This window comes from Microcebus murinus, chromosome 10 (genome assembly GCF_040939455.1).
Source record: "Microcebus murinus isolate Inina chromosome 10, M.murinus_Inina_mat1.0, whole genome shotgun sequence".
NCBI lineage: Eukaryota > Metazoa > Chordata > Mammalia > Primates > Cheirogaleidae > Microcebus > Microcebus murinus.
Window position 1 is genome coordinate 17,807,810 of NC_134113.1, and position 14,541 is coordinate 17,822,350.

The 14,541-nt window shown below is 40.8% G+C and overlaps 1 protein-coding gene across 1 annotated transcript in view; it reads left to right on the top strand.

The window, feature by feature from the left end:
- LOC105875580 (putative tetratricopeptide repeat protein 41) overlaps positions 1-14,321 on the top strand; it is a 65,093-nt gene extending 50,772 nt beyond the window's left edge. The window contains 4 exon segments of the mRNA XM_012772693.3: positions 898-1,031; positions 13,425-13,554; positions 13,656-14,250; positions 14,253-14,321. Coding sequence (XP_012628147.2) covers positions 898-1,031; positions 13,425-13,554; positions 13,656-14,250; positions 14,253-14,321 — 928 coding nt within the window.
- Positions 14,322-14,541: the final 220 nt, after the last annotated feature.

Sequence of the window (14,541 nt, forward strand, 5' to 3'; positions counted from 1 at the left end):
TTTTTGAGACAGGATCTTATTCTTTTGTCCAGGCTAGAGTACAGTGGTATGTTCATAGCTCATGCAGCTTCAAACTCCTGGGCTCAAGTGATCCTCCTGCCTCTGCCCCCTGAGTAGCTGGGACTACAGGCATGCACCATCACACCTGGCTAATATTTTAAATTTTTGTAGAGATGGAATCTCACTATGTTTCCCAGGCTGGTCTTGAACTCCTCCTGCCTTGGCCTCCCAAAGTGCCGGGATTACAGGCGTGAGCCACCGTTCCTGGACTATTACCCCATTTTGAACATGAGAAAGTTGAGGCTTAGGAAGTTAAGACACTTGTCCAGCTTTTAAGTGGCAGAGCCAGGGTTAGCACCTGGGAAGTCTGATCGAAAAGACTCTGTGCCCACTACCACGTCTGCCCAGCGTTGGAGCTTGAGCGCTTTATCACGTTACTCTATGCAGCACTCCCAGCTTCAGCCCCACCACGTCCAATGCAGCGCCAATCTTAGCAGGTCTCTCTTCACATCTGTGGCCACTGCATCAGCTCAGACTGTCATCATTTGTTCTTCCTCTGGGCTAACTGGTCCCCTGCCTAGAGCCTCATCTACCTCAGTTTGTCCTGCACGCTTCTATGCTGGCAGATTTGTCTCAAATGTTTGATTACATTATTCTCTTAATGAAAACTCTTCAGTTATGAAAGGCCCAAACCTTCAAGGTCCTTCCTGGGTGGACCCCTCTTCACCCTCCAATCTCCCCTCCTACTTCAGGAAGTTCCCTGAGGGCAAGGATTAGTTTCACGCATATTTACTCCCAGTCCTAGCACCAACATTCAGTGAATGTTTGTTGAGTGAGTGAATGAATGAAAGCCATGCTTCTTCCATGCAAAACTTGAATTAAATTTCTCTTTTCTAGATCCCGAAGGAAGCAAGCAACTGAATATTACAAACAAGTGATAAAAATAAAGGAAAATGCAGACACTCTGGCCAGCTCCTCGCTCATCAGGAAGCAGCTGAGCATCAGCCTCAGCGATACCTTGTGTAAATTAGGTAATTGCTCCGATCTAGTTCTAAACAGGGGACTTTCCCTTTGTTTCACTTGCATACTTTGTTTATTTTTAAAAACCTGTCCATTTTTGAGGAAAGCAACTCCTGTTTCATTAACTTTCAACTATTTTTTGCTACCTAGTTGCCTTCCAATATTAGAGAAGATATCTTTTAGAAATCTTTTCTATCCCATTTCTCGTTCTTTTACAGGCTAAGCACCATGCCAACCACATCCCTCTGTCACCTTTCTTCAAATTCTGCCTTAAGAACTTGTTTGTACTGGACATGTGTAGCCTTTTCATACCTGTTCATGATGGGATGCTAAAGTTAACATGTGACCAGAAATAACAAGATGGCTTTTCATGGGGCCCACCCATGGTTTTAGCAATATGATATAGGTCTCAGTTCCTCAGACCTGGCCCAGAGGTTAGAAGGCCAGGTCTACTTAAAGATAAAAAATTAAAAACTTCAAATGAAATTTGAAAGTTTGGCTTTCAGTCTTACTAGTAGGAGTGGGGTTCTGTTCATTTATTCCTCTTGCTATACTTGCTGCTTCTATTATTACTGTTTTGTTCCCCTTTATAGGAAGAGTTCCAATTCTTTTTTTTTTTTTTTTTTTGAGTTTCTTTGACCAAAATGTTGATATTATTACTTGCAGTTTAATTGAGTTACTTCTTCACTGGTACTGGCTTGGTTAAGTGAGATTTATTTATGTCATACAGGCAGTTTTACAGGGTCACTGTTGAAGAACACCTCAGAGGCCTCCCGAGAGAAGGGCTCTACTCTCCAGGGTTTGCCAGGGACCTTATCTTTTCCTGATTTTAGTAGGCTACGCAAGAACTCTCATTTTCCGTAAGTGCCACAACTGGAAAAATTTTAAAAGACTGTCAGGGGTCCTGACATCTCATTGCCACAAGGCAATCTGTATTTCAACCTAAATAAGTGGTTTTTAAGTAGGGATGATTTTGTCCCGCTAGGACAAAGTCTGGGGAAATTTTTGATTGTCATGACTGGGGTGGGGGGTGGGATGGGAACACTGCTATCATTTCCTGGGGTGTGGCCAAGGATGTGGCTGAACATTTTACAATGCCCAGAACAGCTGCCACAACAAACAGTGATCCAGCCCCAAATGTCAGTAGTGCTGAGGTTGAGAGACCGTGACTTAAACCAGCCACTTTCTATGGCATGTGCTTGCCTTGCCATCCCTTCTACAATAAAACATGATTGCTTTCAGCCTAGTCACTTGCTGAGGCAGGAAAAAGGCTTCAAATGCCTGATATCTGTAGTGAAAGAGTATTTTATTTTATTTTATTTTTATTTATTTATTTATTTTTTTTTGAGACAGAGTCTCGCTTTGTTGCCCAGGCTACAGTGAGTGCCATGGCGTCAGCCTAGCTCACAGTAACCTCAAACTCCTGGGCTCAAGCAATCCTGCTGCCTCAGCCTCCCAAGTAGCTGGGACTACAGGCATGTGCCACCATGCCCAGCTAATATTTTTCTATATATATTAGTTGGCCAATTAGTTTCTTTCTATTTATAGTAGAGACGGGGTCTCGCTCTTGCTCAGGCTGGTTTCGAACTCCTGACCTCGAGCAATCCGCCCGCCTCGGCCTCCCAGAGAGCTAGGATTACAGGCGTGAGCCACCGCGCCCGGCCTGAAAGAGTATTTTAAGTGTATAGATTTAGGAGTGTATGTTTGTGCATTTTTTTTGTGTGTTTCCAGGCTGAGTGCCTGAAGCATTTTGTTTACACACAGAAAATGCAGATGCAGATCTAGAGAAAATTTATGGAAAAGGAACTAGTATATCTAATCTGGTTGCTTCTTATAATACTCTGTTATGTAACAGATTTGGTGTCTGGTCTGTGATGGAAGTACAGTATATTTGTTTACTTTCAGATGAGAAGGAATCTGTAATGGTAGCCATTGCAGTGTTTTTGTGACTTCTTAAACAGGCCTTTAAAATATTTTTCAATTGTGCAGTCAATTTTCAGTGTAGTTAAGGAGTCATTTCCTGACACCATTTCTTGCCACCACTATCTCCTGCTGTTGATCAAAGTTGATTCATTTAACATAAGGCCCACTTCTGGCTTACAGGGACATTGCAGATGGTTAATTCAGCTGTTATAGCGAGAATCGTGTGCTTTTGTTTCAATTGGTGACAGTGAGAGCAGACCAATATTATCACTTCACAAAGACAAGAGTGTTGGGAGGGAAAGTAGAGTGTTTATAGAGACCTCTGAATCAGTTGTCCTTTAACATATTAATATAAGAAGTATTTTTAGTTTTTCTACCTTTAATGGAAATTTTCTATCTAAATGGAAATGTGCCTGAGTGGACTCCATAAAATAAGAAATAAACCAGAGCCCCATATAGTTGGGACTCCTTAACATTAATCATTTTTAAAGAAGTCTTGGGCCCTCTGTAGTAAAAGTGTTATTGAATGTTGTTAAAGCAGTTCTCTTCCAAGTCGCAGATTTGTATTCTTTCATTGAGGAGAGGAAAAAAAGAGAACTATGGTATACAGATGGTTACATTGTATTTATTCAGTAAGCCTTTGGTTTAAGTGCTTTATACATTGTAAGGCACGTCAGAGTTGTAAGGTATTTTATCTTACCCGATTAGTTTATGGATCTGGGAAGGTTTGGGAGAATCATTCACCGGGTAAAGAAAAACAACATGCCTCCCCCTCTTGGTGCACACAGCATGAAGCTGCCCACGTGAATAATAGCTCCATTGCAAATCATTGCTTGCATCTGCTTTGGTGACTTTGGCTTGGGGGCCTCTGTATGAAACTACTGTTTGTTTCCTTTGTCCATAGCTTGTCTCCCTTCCTGGAAGGATCTTGGGGAGCTCTGCAGGGAGACTGCCTGTCACTTTGAAATGGTCCCCTAGGACTCTCCATGTGGCTTTTATGAATGCCATATGGCTTATATTTAAGTTAATATCATCCCAAACATATTTTCTAAATTGGTGAAAATCTGTTTTGGTCTTTTCTGAATACAGTAACAGACAGACAGACAAATAGATAGACACTAGGTTCCCTGTGCTCAAAGGACTATACTAAATGCTTTGCAGGATTCAAAAACAAAAGAAGATAGCTTCTGCCTTTAAGCAACTTACCGTTTTGTTGGGACACATAGCAAAACCTAGAATAAAAAAAATATAACACATTAAAGGAGTAAAATATAGCCTGGCTGGAGGGGACTGAACTAGATTTTGGTTTTAGGTTGGCCATAATCAGCCATGTGGCCTTCAGCAAGTCACAGCCTCTCTGGCCCAGGTCTGTCCCTGGGCCCCACCTGTAAAATAGGTGTTGAGTTCCTAAAGATCTTCAAGAGAGTTAATATTCTGCGCTTAAATATAAAGGAAGATAGTGATCTGTAGCAAGAGGTTTTTCGAGGAAAATCTCTTGGGAGGAACCCTCACGGAAGAAGAGGATGTAAGTTATTTGAGGAAGGGGGCACTTCTAGGTGGGGAGACTGCATGCACAAAGGTAGGAACAAACAAGATGTGGAGGGGACCAATTGAAAGCTTTCAGGAGGGGTCATGACAAAGTACCCAGAGGCCAGGCGTGGTGGCTCACGCCTGTAATCCTAGCACTCTGGGAGGCTGAGGTGGGAGGATCACTTGAGTTCAGGATGTTGAGACAAGCTCTGAGCAAGAGTGAGACCTCGTCTCTACTACAAATAGAAAAAATTAGCCGGGTGTGGTGGTGCATGCCTGTAGTCCCAGCTACTTGGGAGGTTGGGGCAGGAGGATTGCCTGAGCCCAAGAGTTTGAGGTTGCTGTGAGCGAGGCTGATGCCACTGCACTCTACCCCAGGCAATAGAGGGAGACTCTGCTTCAAAAACAAAAAAAGAAACAAAGTGTCCAGAAAGAGGGGGCGGTGGGAGGTGGTAAAGGGGGTGAAGAAAAGGAAGGGGTGCAGGAGGGGATGAAGAAGAAGGAAAGCAGGCAGTGGTGGGAGAGTTGAGCCAGTGCACTGACTTGAAGGCAGTCCTATGCTGCAGGGAAGTGGAGATTTAAGACTGAAGAAGTCTTGGGGGCCAGTGATCCTCTAAAGGGCTCATTCTATCTAGGAGATTGTTTTGGAATTCTTCAGAATGATTGATTGCATCAAGGCTGTCTATAGGTACACAGTGAAGAATTCCTTTTCCACCTCATGTAATTTACCCCCCACCTCATTACCACCTAAAGTACTAAACATAGTACATGTTGAGTATCCCTAATCCCAAAATCCAAAACATTTTTATCATCAATGTGATGCTCAAAGGAAATACTCATTGGAGCATTTTGGCTTTTGGCTTTTGGGATTAGGGATGCTCAACCAGTAAGCATAATGCAAATATTCCAAAATCTGAAAAAATCTGAAATCCAAAACACTTCTGGTCTCAAGTGTTTTGGATAAGGGATATTCATCCTGTGCTGTAGTGTCTAAAATTATATATTTATTTGTTCACTATGCTTTTTTGGGGGGTCTGTCTCCCTTGCTAAAAAGAAAAGACTTGGTCTGTCTTCTCCACCGTGTACACCCTACTCTTAGAATAGTGGCCAGCACCTAGTAGGTGTTCAATAAACATTTGCTGAGTGAATGCATGTGTGATGAAGGAAATGTCTTAGCCAATTCAGATTTACTCTCCTGCTTTAGAAAAGCAAGCATTGATTACTAAGGGCATTTGAATGTTAATTACTTGCATTCTCACAATTAATTCAATTGCTCATTCATTAATTCATTTAATAAATATTTACTGTACCTACTAGGTGACAATCTCTAATTAGTTTCTGGGGTATAGCAGTAAACAGGACGAATAGAGACCAACACTGCCTTCACTGAGCCCACACCGGGGGAGAAGGCTGTCAGACAACTAAATACACACTTGTTTAACTGTGAGTGTGGAAAATGTTACTATAGAGATTTATGACACTCATTTTTTATTCCTTTTCAAGGTCCATATTTTGACCTCTCAAACAGACTCAACTCCCAGGGGGCAGGGCCTTGTCATTTATTCTAAACACACAATGGCTTGACTATAATTGGGGAAAGTGCTATCCTGGGAAAATACAAGTAGTAACAGGGGACTTTGAGCTGTCAGATGGAGGGGATGGGTTGGGTGCATCTCAGGAAGTGATGTGGAAATTGAATCTGCAGGATGAGAAGTTGCTCACTAAGTAAAGTAGGGGGAGAAGAAGGAGAAGAGTCGTTCAGGCATCGGAAACAGAATTTTCATGGCTGGAGTGCAGAGAGCAAAGTTGGGGGGGCTGTGCACGAGGAGGACGTTAGAGGGTGGGGGGCTGGGTCACGGGCCTCCCAGGCCCAGTCAAGGATTTGGGATGTTACCATATGAGCAGCTGAAAGCCAGTGTAAGGTTTTTACAAAGTAGGTAGGTTTTTACAAAGTAGGTAAGTGTCAGGACCCTAGAGTCATTCTTCTAGCATAGTCTTCACAAGAGATTTCTAATATCATATTCTAAAATAATATTGTGAATCCAGAGTCATAAAGGAGCACAAAGGACACACTTTTATGATACTCATTTTCTATTCCTTTCCAAGGTGCATATTTTGACCTCTCAAACAGACTTAACTCCTAGGGCAGGGGCCTTATCATTTATTCTTTGTATCTTCAAAGCATTAGAAACAACACTAGCTGTACACAAGTGCTCTGTCACTACAGGAAGGCTGTGAAGCGGATAAACTGGTTCTTTCTGAGTACATACAAGATGTACCTTGGGTTATTCAATAGAAATGAAGGCTCTGCTCCAGACTAACAATACTGACAAAAACAATCCAATTGTAATTTTACCTGGTGAAAACAATAATCTTTATTTGACTTTTCAGATCTTATTTTAGGTTACAGATTAACAGTCATGATGGCTAGCTTGAATGTCTTGGTACCTTCCCTAATCTTTTATTATTATACTTATCAACATGTAGAATACAGTATAAATCTTTCAAGGTATATGAAAATAGTGGACTTCAGCAATTTTTGATAATTCATATATTAATTATAATCACATCTTTATGCATAAGACTATCATAATCATATATTCAAATGACAAATTTGTGAGGTGACAAATCCAAAAATTTTGTTTCTTTTTCTGATCAGTTTTGTGAGGCACTTATTCATAAATGAAATCTCTTTTAATTTAGTATATCCTTTATAGTTCATCTCCCTTCAACTTTGATCAATTTCAAGTACAGACCTTAACCTAAAAAAATGTCAATTCCAGAGATTTTAGCAGGAACTCTGACTATGAAATGAGGGATTTTGTGAGTTATGTACCGAGCTACCTCTGACACAGAGCCATCTTATTGCTTTTCTTTGACAAGTGTTTTACATTTGCCTATTGTGAAACCATTTCTGTGGGAGAAAATAATAGAAACATGGCTTCTCAGACTCCATTATATCAAGCTGAGTGTTCTGTACTGAATTGTTTTGGATGAAGCGTGGTAGATGAACATTATGTTACTTCTCTCGCCCTGGGATTCTTTTGAAAAAGAAATGCCAATCATCTTAGTCAAATTTAGAAGAAGAAATTAAGCAAAGGCTCTAATGGGTGACCCTTAGAAGGGGCAATCAGTCCCTTCTCTTCTCTTAGTTTAAAAATGCTCAGCTCAGGTAGAACCCTCTTCTCTAAGGGTTGGTTCCTTAATCCAAAAATCAGGTAAGTGGTACAGATACACCTTACATTTTAATTTTAACTTAAACATAAATGTTCATTCTGTTCACAATCTTTTTAATGTAGAATTAAGGTCTCTCTTTTTCTCTTATTAATGAGTCTTCTGATTGGAATTGGATATCATCTTTCTCAAAATGCATCATCCACCATTTCTAGTTTTGGCTTCTAGAACAATTGTGATGCAGTCTGTATCCAGGGTCCTTCTAAATTGGTACCTTTCCCCCCCTTCAACCTTTTGCAGTTGTCTTGTCCACTCATCATTTGAATTTATTTATTTATTTTTTTAGCAGCTCATGGTATTGAGTCTTTCCAAAACATTTAATCTGGTTTTCATAGAAAGCAGCTCCTTTTCATTTCACAGTCGTATGTTATTAGTTTGTATAATACTTAATTACCTAAGTAGACTGACAAATCTAATTGACTCTGGGTCATGCTAGAACTGAGCTGTTGGGGACAGAAGTATGCCAGTGGAGTAGAGATGACCTTCTAGCTGCAGGCATTTAGTGTGCCCCGGGCGTCAGGGAGTATGTTTTGTAGAGGATGTGTAGGGCCCTGGTCAATCCAGCAAGCCAGTTTATACGTGCTAGCAGAGAATACTTTTTATTTGTTGTATAGGTTTAGTCATTTTTAATGGGTTATAAATTTGTGAATGATATTGATTGTAGGAAAATGGCAAGTAGACCTCATAAGCTTAGAAAACTTTTAAACCTGGAAGGGACTCTAGAGATTGCTGAGCTAATTCGAAGGCTGAGGAAATAGCAGATATGTCATGTGACTTGCCCCAGTACATTTGATCACAGAATCCTATGAATCAGATATTATAAGCATTGAGGCTCACAAAGACCAAGTGACATTCGAGAACCTCGGAGCTAATAAGTAATAGATTTAGGACTTGGAAACTTGTCCTCTGACCCCAAATCCCAAGGCCTTCCCACTGTTCATTGCTTTAGGAGTTTGTGGTCTTGAAGAGACAAGCAGAGGTAGACTGAGAATCAGTAAAATCATGGAAGCCAAAAAAGGAGAGTATTGAGAACTGACTACCAGATTGAGAACAGACCATTATGTTTAACAACACAAAGGATAACTGCAATGCAATATGTTGTGTGCTGTGGCAGACATTGGATAGGGCATGGGGAAGCACATGACAGAGGCAACAAGGAAGACTTTCTAGAGAAAGTGACTTAGGCCATGAGTACTGACAGATACCTGGTGAAGAAGTTCAGGCAGAACAATTTAAGTGAGAATGATCAGCATGAACAAAGCAAGGAAAGGGGAATCAGGTTGGTGTGAGACTCTGGAATGGGAGGCTTAGGGAATGATGTTGGAGTAAAGTTTAGGGCAAAGAAAATCTTTTCTACCATGCTCAAGGGTTTGGCAGGGGAGCTTCTGTAGGGTTTCCAGCACAAAGGACATGAGTAGATACAATTTGTGTTTTAGATACAATACTTTTATAGCCAAATGGGGGATGGCATTGGTAAACTAAGACAGGGATAGTAGAAATGGAGAGAAAGAGTTGAACTTGAGATTTAGTAGGTAAACCCAACAGGGCCTAGTGCTTGATTGGATGTGGGAGGTGAGGCAGTGAGAACAGTCAAAAGCGTCTCCTAGTTTGTGGCTATGCCACAGGCCAGTGCAACTGGGTGGATGATGCTGTTGCCATGGCAGGATAGGAAGCACAGTTTTTTGGGAGGGGGCACAGTGAACTAATTTTGGTCATGTTGAGTCTGAATTTCCTATCCGAGTGGAGACATTCAGTAGGCAGTAGAATATATGAATCTGGGGGTTAGGAGCTAGAAGACTGAGCCAGAGAAAACATTTGGGAATCCTTAGCATATGCTTTGTGGCTCAACCCAGTAGAGTGGTTGAAAGAACCAAGAAGAATATAAGACAAGATGGTGGCAAGAGACAGAACTTGGGAGAATGTCGGTATTTAAGAGGTGGGCAGAGGAAAGGCTTGTAGCAAAAGATGAAGAAGTCCCCAGAGGAAGGCTGAGAATCAGTAAAATCATGGAAGCCAAAAAAGGAGAGTATTGAGAACTGACTACCAGATTGAGAACAGACCATTATGTTTAACAACACAAAGTTCACAGGGAACCTTCAATTTTGGTGGTAGGGACAAAAGCCTGTTTAAGAGAGAACAATGAATCTGTTTCCTCTACCCAAAGGTGGGGGGTCTACAGAGGCCCAGCCCTTTTAATTAGCATATGAATTTGTAGGTACTGGGAGAAGAACACAACAGAGGATGCTACTTGCCATCTGCAACCAGGTGTATCTGAGCCAGCCTAGGCCGTGGTCTCAGTGGAGGTGGGTGGAGGAGGACCCCCTTAAGTCATTTATTGTTTTCTTTAGGACAGAAATTGAGATCCCATGGAGACATCCAGTTGTAACCTTTTACTTTATTTGGGGCCAATGATAGAGAGCTTTCTCCTTACTCTGTTTATAGACACAAGAGTTTATTGAAAGAATGAGCAAATGAACTTAAATGTTTCAAACTGAATTGAAGACTCTGACAAGGAAACTTTAGACATAGCCTGGCTATCAAACAAATAGAAACTTTCAACAAAGAGCCTTTAGATACTGCTGAATTCTCCTTCTTCATTACAAATTTGCAGGCTGTCTTCTGGTCAGAGAATAATGGGCTGTGATTGTTCTTGCTTCTTAATCCCATTTGCTCCCAGCACAGAGGGGAAGTTCACTCTTGGGCAGCATCCACTAAGTCTCAGACTCCTTCAGGGAAACTTCCTGAGGACCTCCGCCAACACTTGAGATTTCACTGTTACCTGGTGACAACTGCCTGAATTGCTGCTGTGGGCCCAGGAGAAAGTAAACATCTCTCACACGGGACGGCATTGCACAAACCCACCTCTTAGGTGACAGCAAGTATAATATGAAGCAAGAGAAATAGGACTTAAATTCAATTTCAGTAGAATAAAGATTAGGAAAAGTTGTGCTCTAGAAGATTACTTAAGAGGACAGAGGACTGTCTTTGGATAAAATTTCTTCCTGTTTCCAGAGGAAGTAATAAATATACCACTTTCTTTTTAATGTTAAACACTGAAAATAAAGGAGGAAGACTAGGAAAACTAATACTTAAAATCTGAGAACAGGTTTTCAAGAGTGTTGGTGGGACCTTTCCCCCATCCCCACCCCCAATTTATACTCCATTGGAAATAGGGAGGGTGTAGCTCCATCCAGAAGTACAACATGGCAATTGTAACTGGTGGTTCTTTCCTAGCTGTATTTTTATGGAAAATCTCCCACAGAACCAATGTGACAAGGAGAATAGGGTTCTCTTTTCTTACTTCTAGAAGTTATGGTCTTGCATCCCAGGGATCTGGGTTGGAATCCCAGTTCTGCTATTTTTCTGGGCTTGTGGGCATAACCTCTCTGAGTCTCAATTTCTTTTTTACCAACCAAGACGGTATAATAAAGTCTGCCTATGGGGGTATTCTGAACTTTTAATGAGATATTGTACACAAAACAATGAATAGAATGCAAAATTAAATATTAAGCTCCCTCTCCATCTAGAGCATAGGTTTGAAGTGGGAAGTGGGTCAGTGAATTCTCTGCAATTTAAATTAACCTATTCTGGTCTTTCTTCTTCTTTAAGTTGGGAGGACTGAGCAGGCTGGCCCAGCTGCTACCAGCCGAGGAAAGGTCAGGCAGATTGGGGGTGGGACCGAGGCGAGGATGCCTTTTTCTGGCATCCGCTTGTTGCCAGAACGAAGGAGTCTGATTGCGTCCAAGAAAGTTCTGAGGTCAAGGCTATAGATTAGGTCCAGAGTGGGCTGCCAGGGGAAAGGGGCCTGAGGAGTTGAGGTGTGCAGCCGAAAGGGATCCTGGGGACGGAGGGCATGAAGTACTGTGTGCAAACGGCACTGGAAACTGACCACTGTGAAAAATCTCTATCCCGCAGCATCAGAAGTTCTTAAAGGGCTTTGCAGACACCTGTGAATCTGGTTATTGGCGGGCCAGAGAATCTCTGAGAATGGGTTCTGTCTTTGCTACCACACGACACATTCTATTTTTCTCCATTTTTCTTTTTTAAGGCCAGTTAAGGCCAATGCAACTTGGTTATCATGAAGAGGGTGATTCACAAGTGCCTTCTGCTGAGCTAGATGGGGGCACTTGGGAACGTCATAGAGACATCGTGAAAATAATTCAGAAAGAAAAAAACGTAGCTGCAGATTGCTAAGCAGAGACAACAACTGAAACTCCCTGTCAGATTTCCAGGAAAAGCTGCAGGCAATATGAGACACAGGCGGTGCCCCATGAAGCAATGCTGCAGAGGGAACATCGCTGCAAGCGGAAGCCACAGCTGATACTCCGAAGGACAATCCAGAATGGGGAGGAGGCGGCCTAGTCCAGCAGTCAAGAGCACGGACTTGGGGATGAGGCAGTCGCAGGGTTGTTCTACCATGAACTAGAACAACTTACTTGACCTCTTTCAGTATTCTCATCTTTAAAAGACAAGTAAAATGAGCATGCACTAAAAATTCTCTGGAAGGACACACTAGAAACAAACGTCAGTGGTTCCATTTTAGAAGAATGCACAGATGGGGACAGAGAAGAGAAAGACACTTTTCACTTTATATTTTGATACATTTTCATTTTTGAATCAGGTGGATGCATGGTCCTATTGAAAAGAATAAATGGAAAAGAGGACGAGTGTTGATAGTTTATACCGTATAGGATTACACAGTTTTGACAGATGGTGATTACTCACATACATTTGCTGCTGTTATTATTAAAGCAGGGACACTGACTGGGTCATCTGTCAGTGTTTTTAGCCCTTATGCAGCCAGTAGTCTCTTCATCACTATCCAGGTCAACGCCCCACACACACCAGTCTTACAATAGGGTCATAATCAATGGTATAAATTCAGCCCCTTAAAAGCAGTCTTATAAATGGGTAAAGTGAATAAATGAGTACCATCTGCAAATTAACTGTAAAATGTATTATATGTTTACTTTTAACAAATTTTAGAGAATTAAATTATTGACAATAGCACTTGGCAAATTTTTTTTTCTCTGTTTTTTATTTTGAAACCTTTTAAACCTACAGTGAAATTTCAAGAATAGTATAATGAACAACTGTATAACCTTCACTGATGTTCACCAATTGTTAACATTTTTCCACATGTGGGTTCTCTTTCTCTCTTACACACAAAGGCACATACATACACATTTTTCTGAGCCATTTGAAAGTTAGTTGCAAACATGACACCTATCTCTAAATACTGTACTAGTTCATGCGTCTTCTGAGTACAAGGACGTTCCTTTATGTAACCACAATGCAATAATCAAACCCAGGGTTTTACATTAGACTATTATCTAATGCAGAATCCAAATTCAAATTTCCTCAAGTATTCTCATACTGTCCTGTGTAGCTGTTCAGTTTTTAATACAGAATCCTATTGAAGATCTTGCATTGCATTTCTTTTAGTCTAGAACATTTAAGTTGCCTTGTTTTGTCTTTCATGACATTGACACTGTTGAAGAGTCAAAGTCAGTTTCTGCCCTGCCTTCCTTGCCCTGGTGTCCTTCAATTTGTTTCTGTCTGGTTGTTTCTTTATGATTAGACTCAGGTTAAATGTTCTTGGTAGAATATTACAACAGGTAATGTTCCAATGCCACCCTTTTGTCTTTCTTTTTTTAAATGTGTGAAGTCAGGAGTAATTTTTAAAAATTCTAATATTCTTATTTTCAAATATCCAGCAGGCCAGTTATTGACAAATGACTCCTGTCACCACTTCATGATGGAGGCAGTAGGCTATTTGTATAGATCACTTGATTTAAGGACAACCTACTTGGGATCTTCTCATTCATCAATCCATGGAATCCTACAGTGAGTTAGTTTTATGACTCCCAAAGAAAAATACTTCTGGTTCTTCATGATATATATATATATATATTTATGACCTCTTGATAACTTTTGATCTTTTGTAGCCTTCTGGGGGAAATCAAGCAGATTCGGAGCAAGAGATGTTGGCCTCAAGGTAAGAGCCAACAATGTACTGAGGGCTCATCATTATGGGAGCATTTACTTAAAGTAAACTACCACAGTGCTCAGAGTTCTACAACAGTGAGCTCTGCAATGCGCATGAGCCCAAATAAGTTACAAAGAGCTAAAAGCACAGACTTGGCACTTCACACAATTCCGGATAAGTCAAAATGTGCAAAAGGGAAAAAGAGCTTGAAACCTGTTCTTTCCATTTCTGCTGAGGAAAAGGCCCAAAAGAAGACACCAAATAATGCTAAAATATGGAATAGCCCAGGAAAAGAAGCAGCAAAGAAAAAGAAGGACTATTCCTCTAAGATTTTATCTTTGGGTAAAACAAATGGTTTAGTAAATCTTTCAAGGCAAAGGAGTTTGTCAGCTAAAAGCGAGAGTAGAGAAGGCCAAATCACCACTGTTTACTGCCATCCCCTGTTGTCGCCACTTAGCACCAGTAAACCTTGGGAATCCATATCTGAGTTCATATCAGAAAAGTGGCTTTTTCATAGCCCAGGTTATAGTTCAACTTAGAAGTATTTTCTTTTTTTTTTTTGCAGAGAAGATCTGAAATCAAAACAAAATTGTTGAAAACCTCAAATGATACTGATAAGGAATAAAAATTATAGTGGGCTCTTTGGTGTCTGTTAAGTTTTTTCCACTTGTCTTTAATTAGAACTCTTTGAGTGGATATTTCTTCTAAACCACTTAGGAATGATAATTAAAATCTGGAGATTTGAGTTTTCAGCTTCTTAAAATATTATAACTGATTTTAGCTAAAAAAGAATAATTTTTAGCCGGGCGTGGTGGCTCACGCCTGTAATCCTAGCTCTCTGGGAG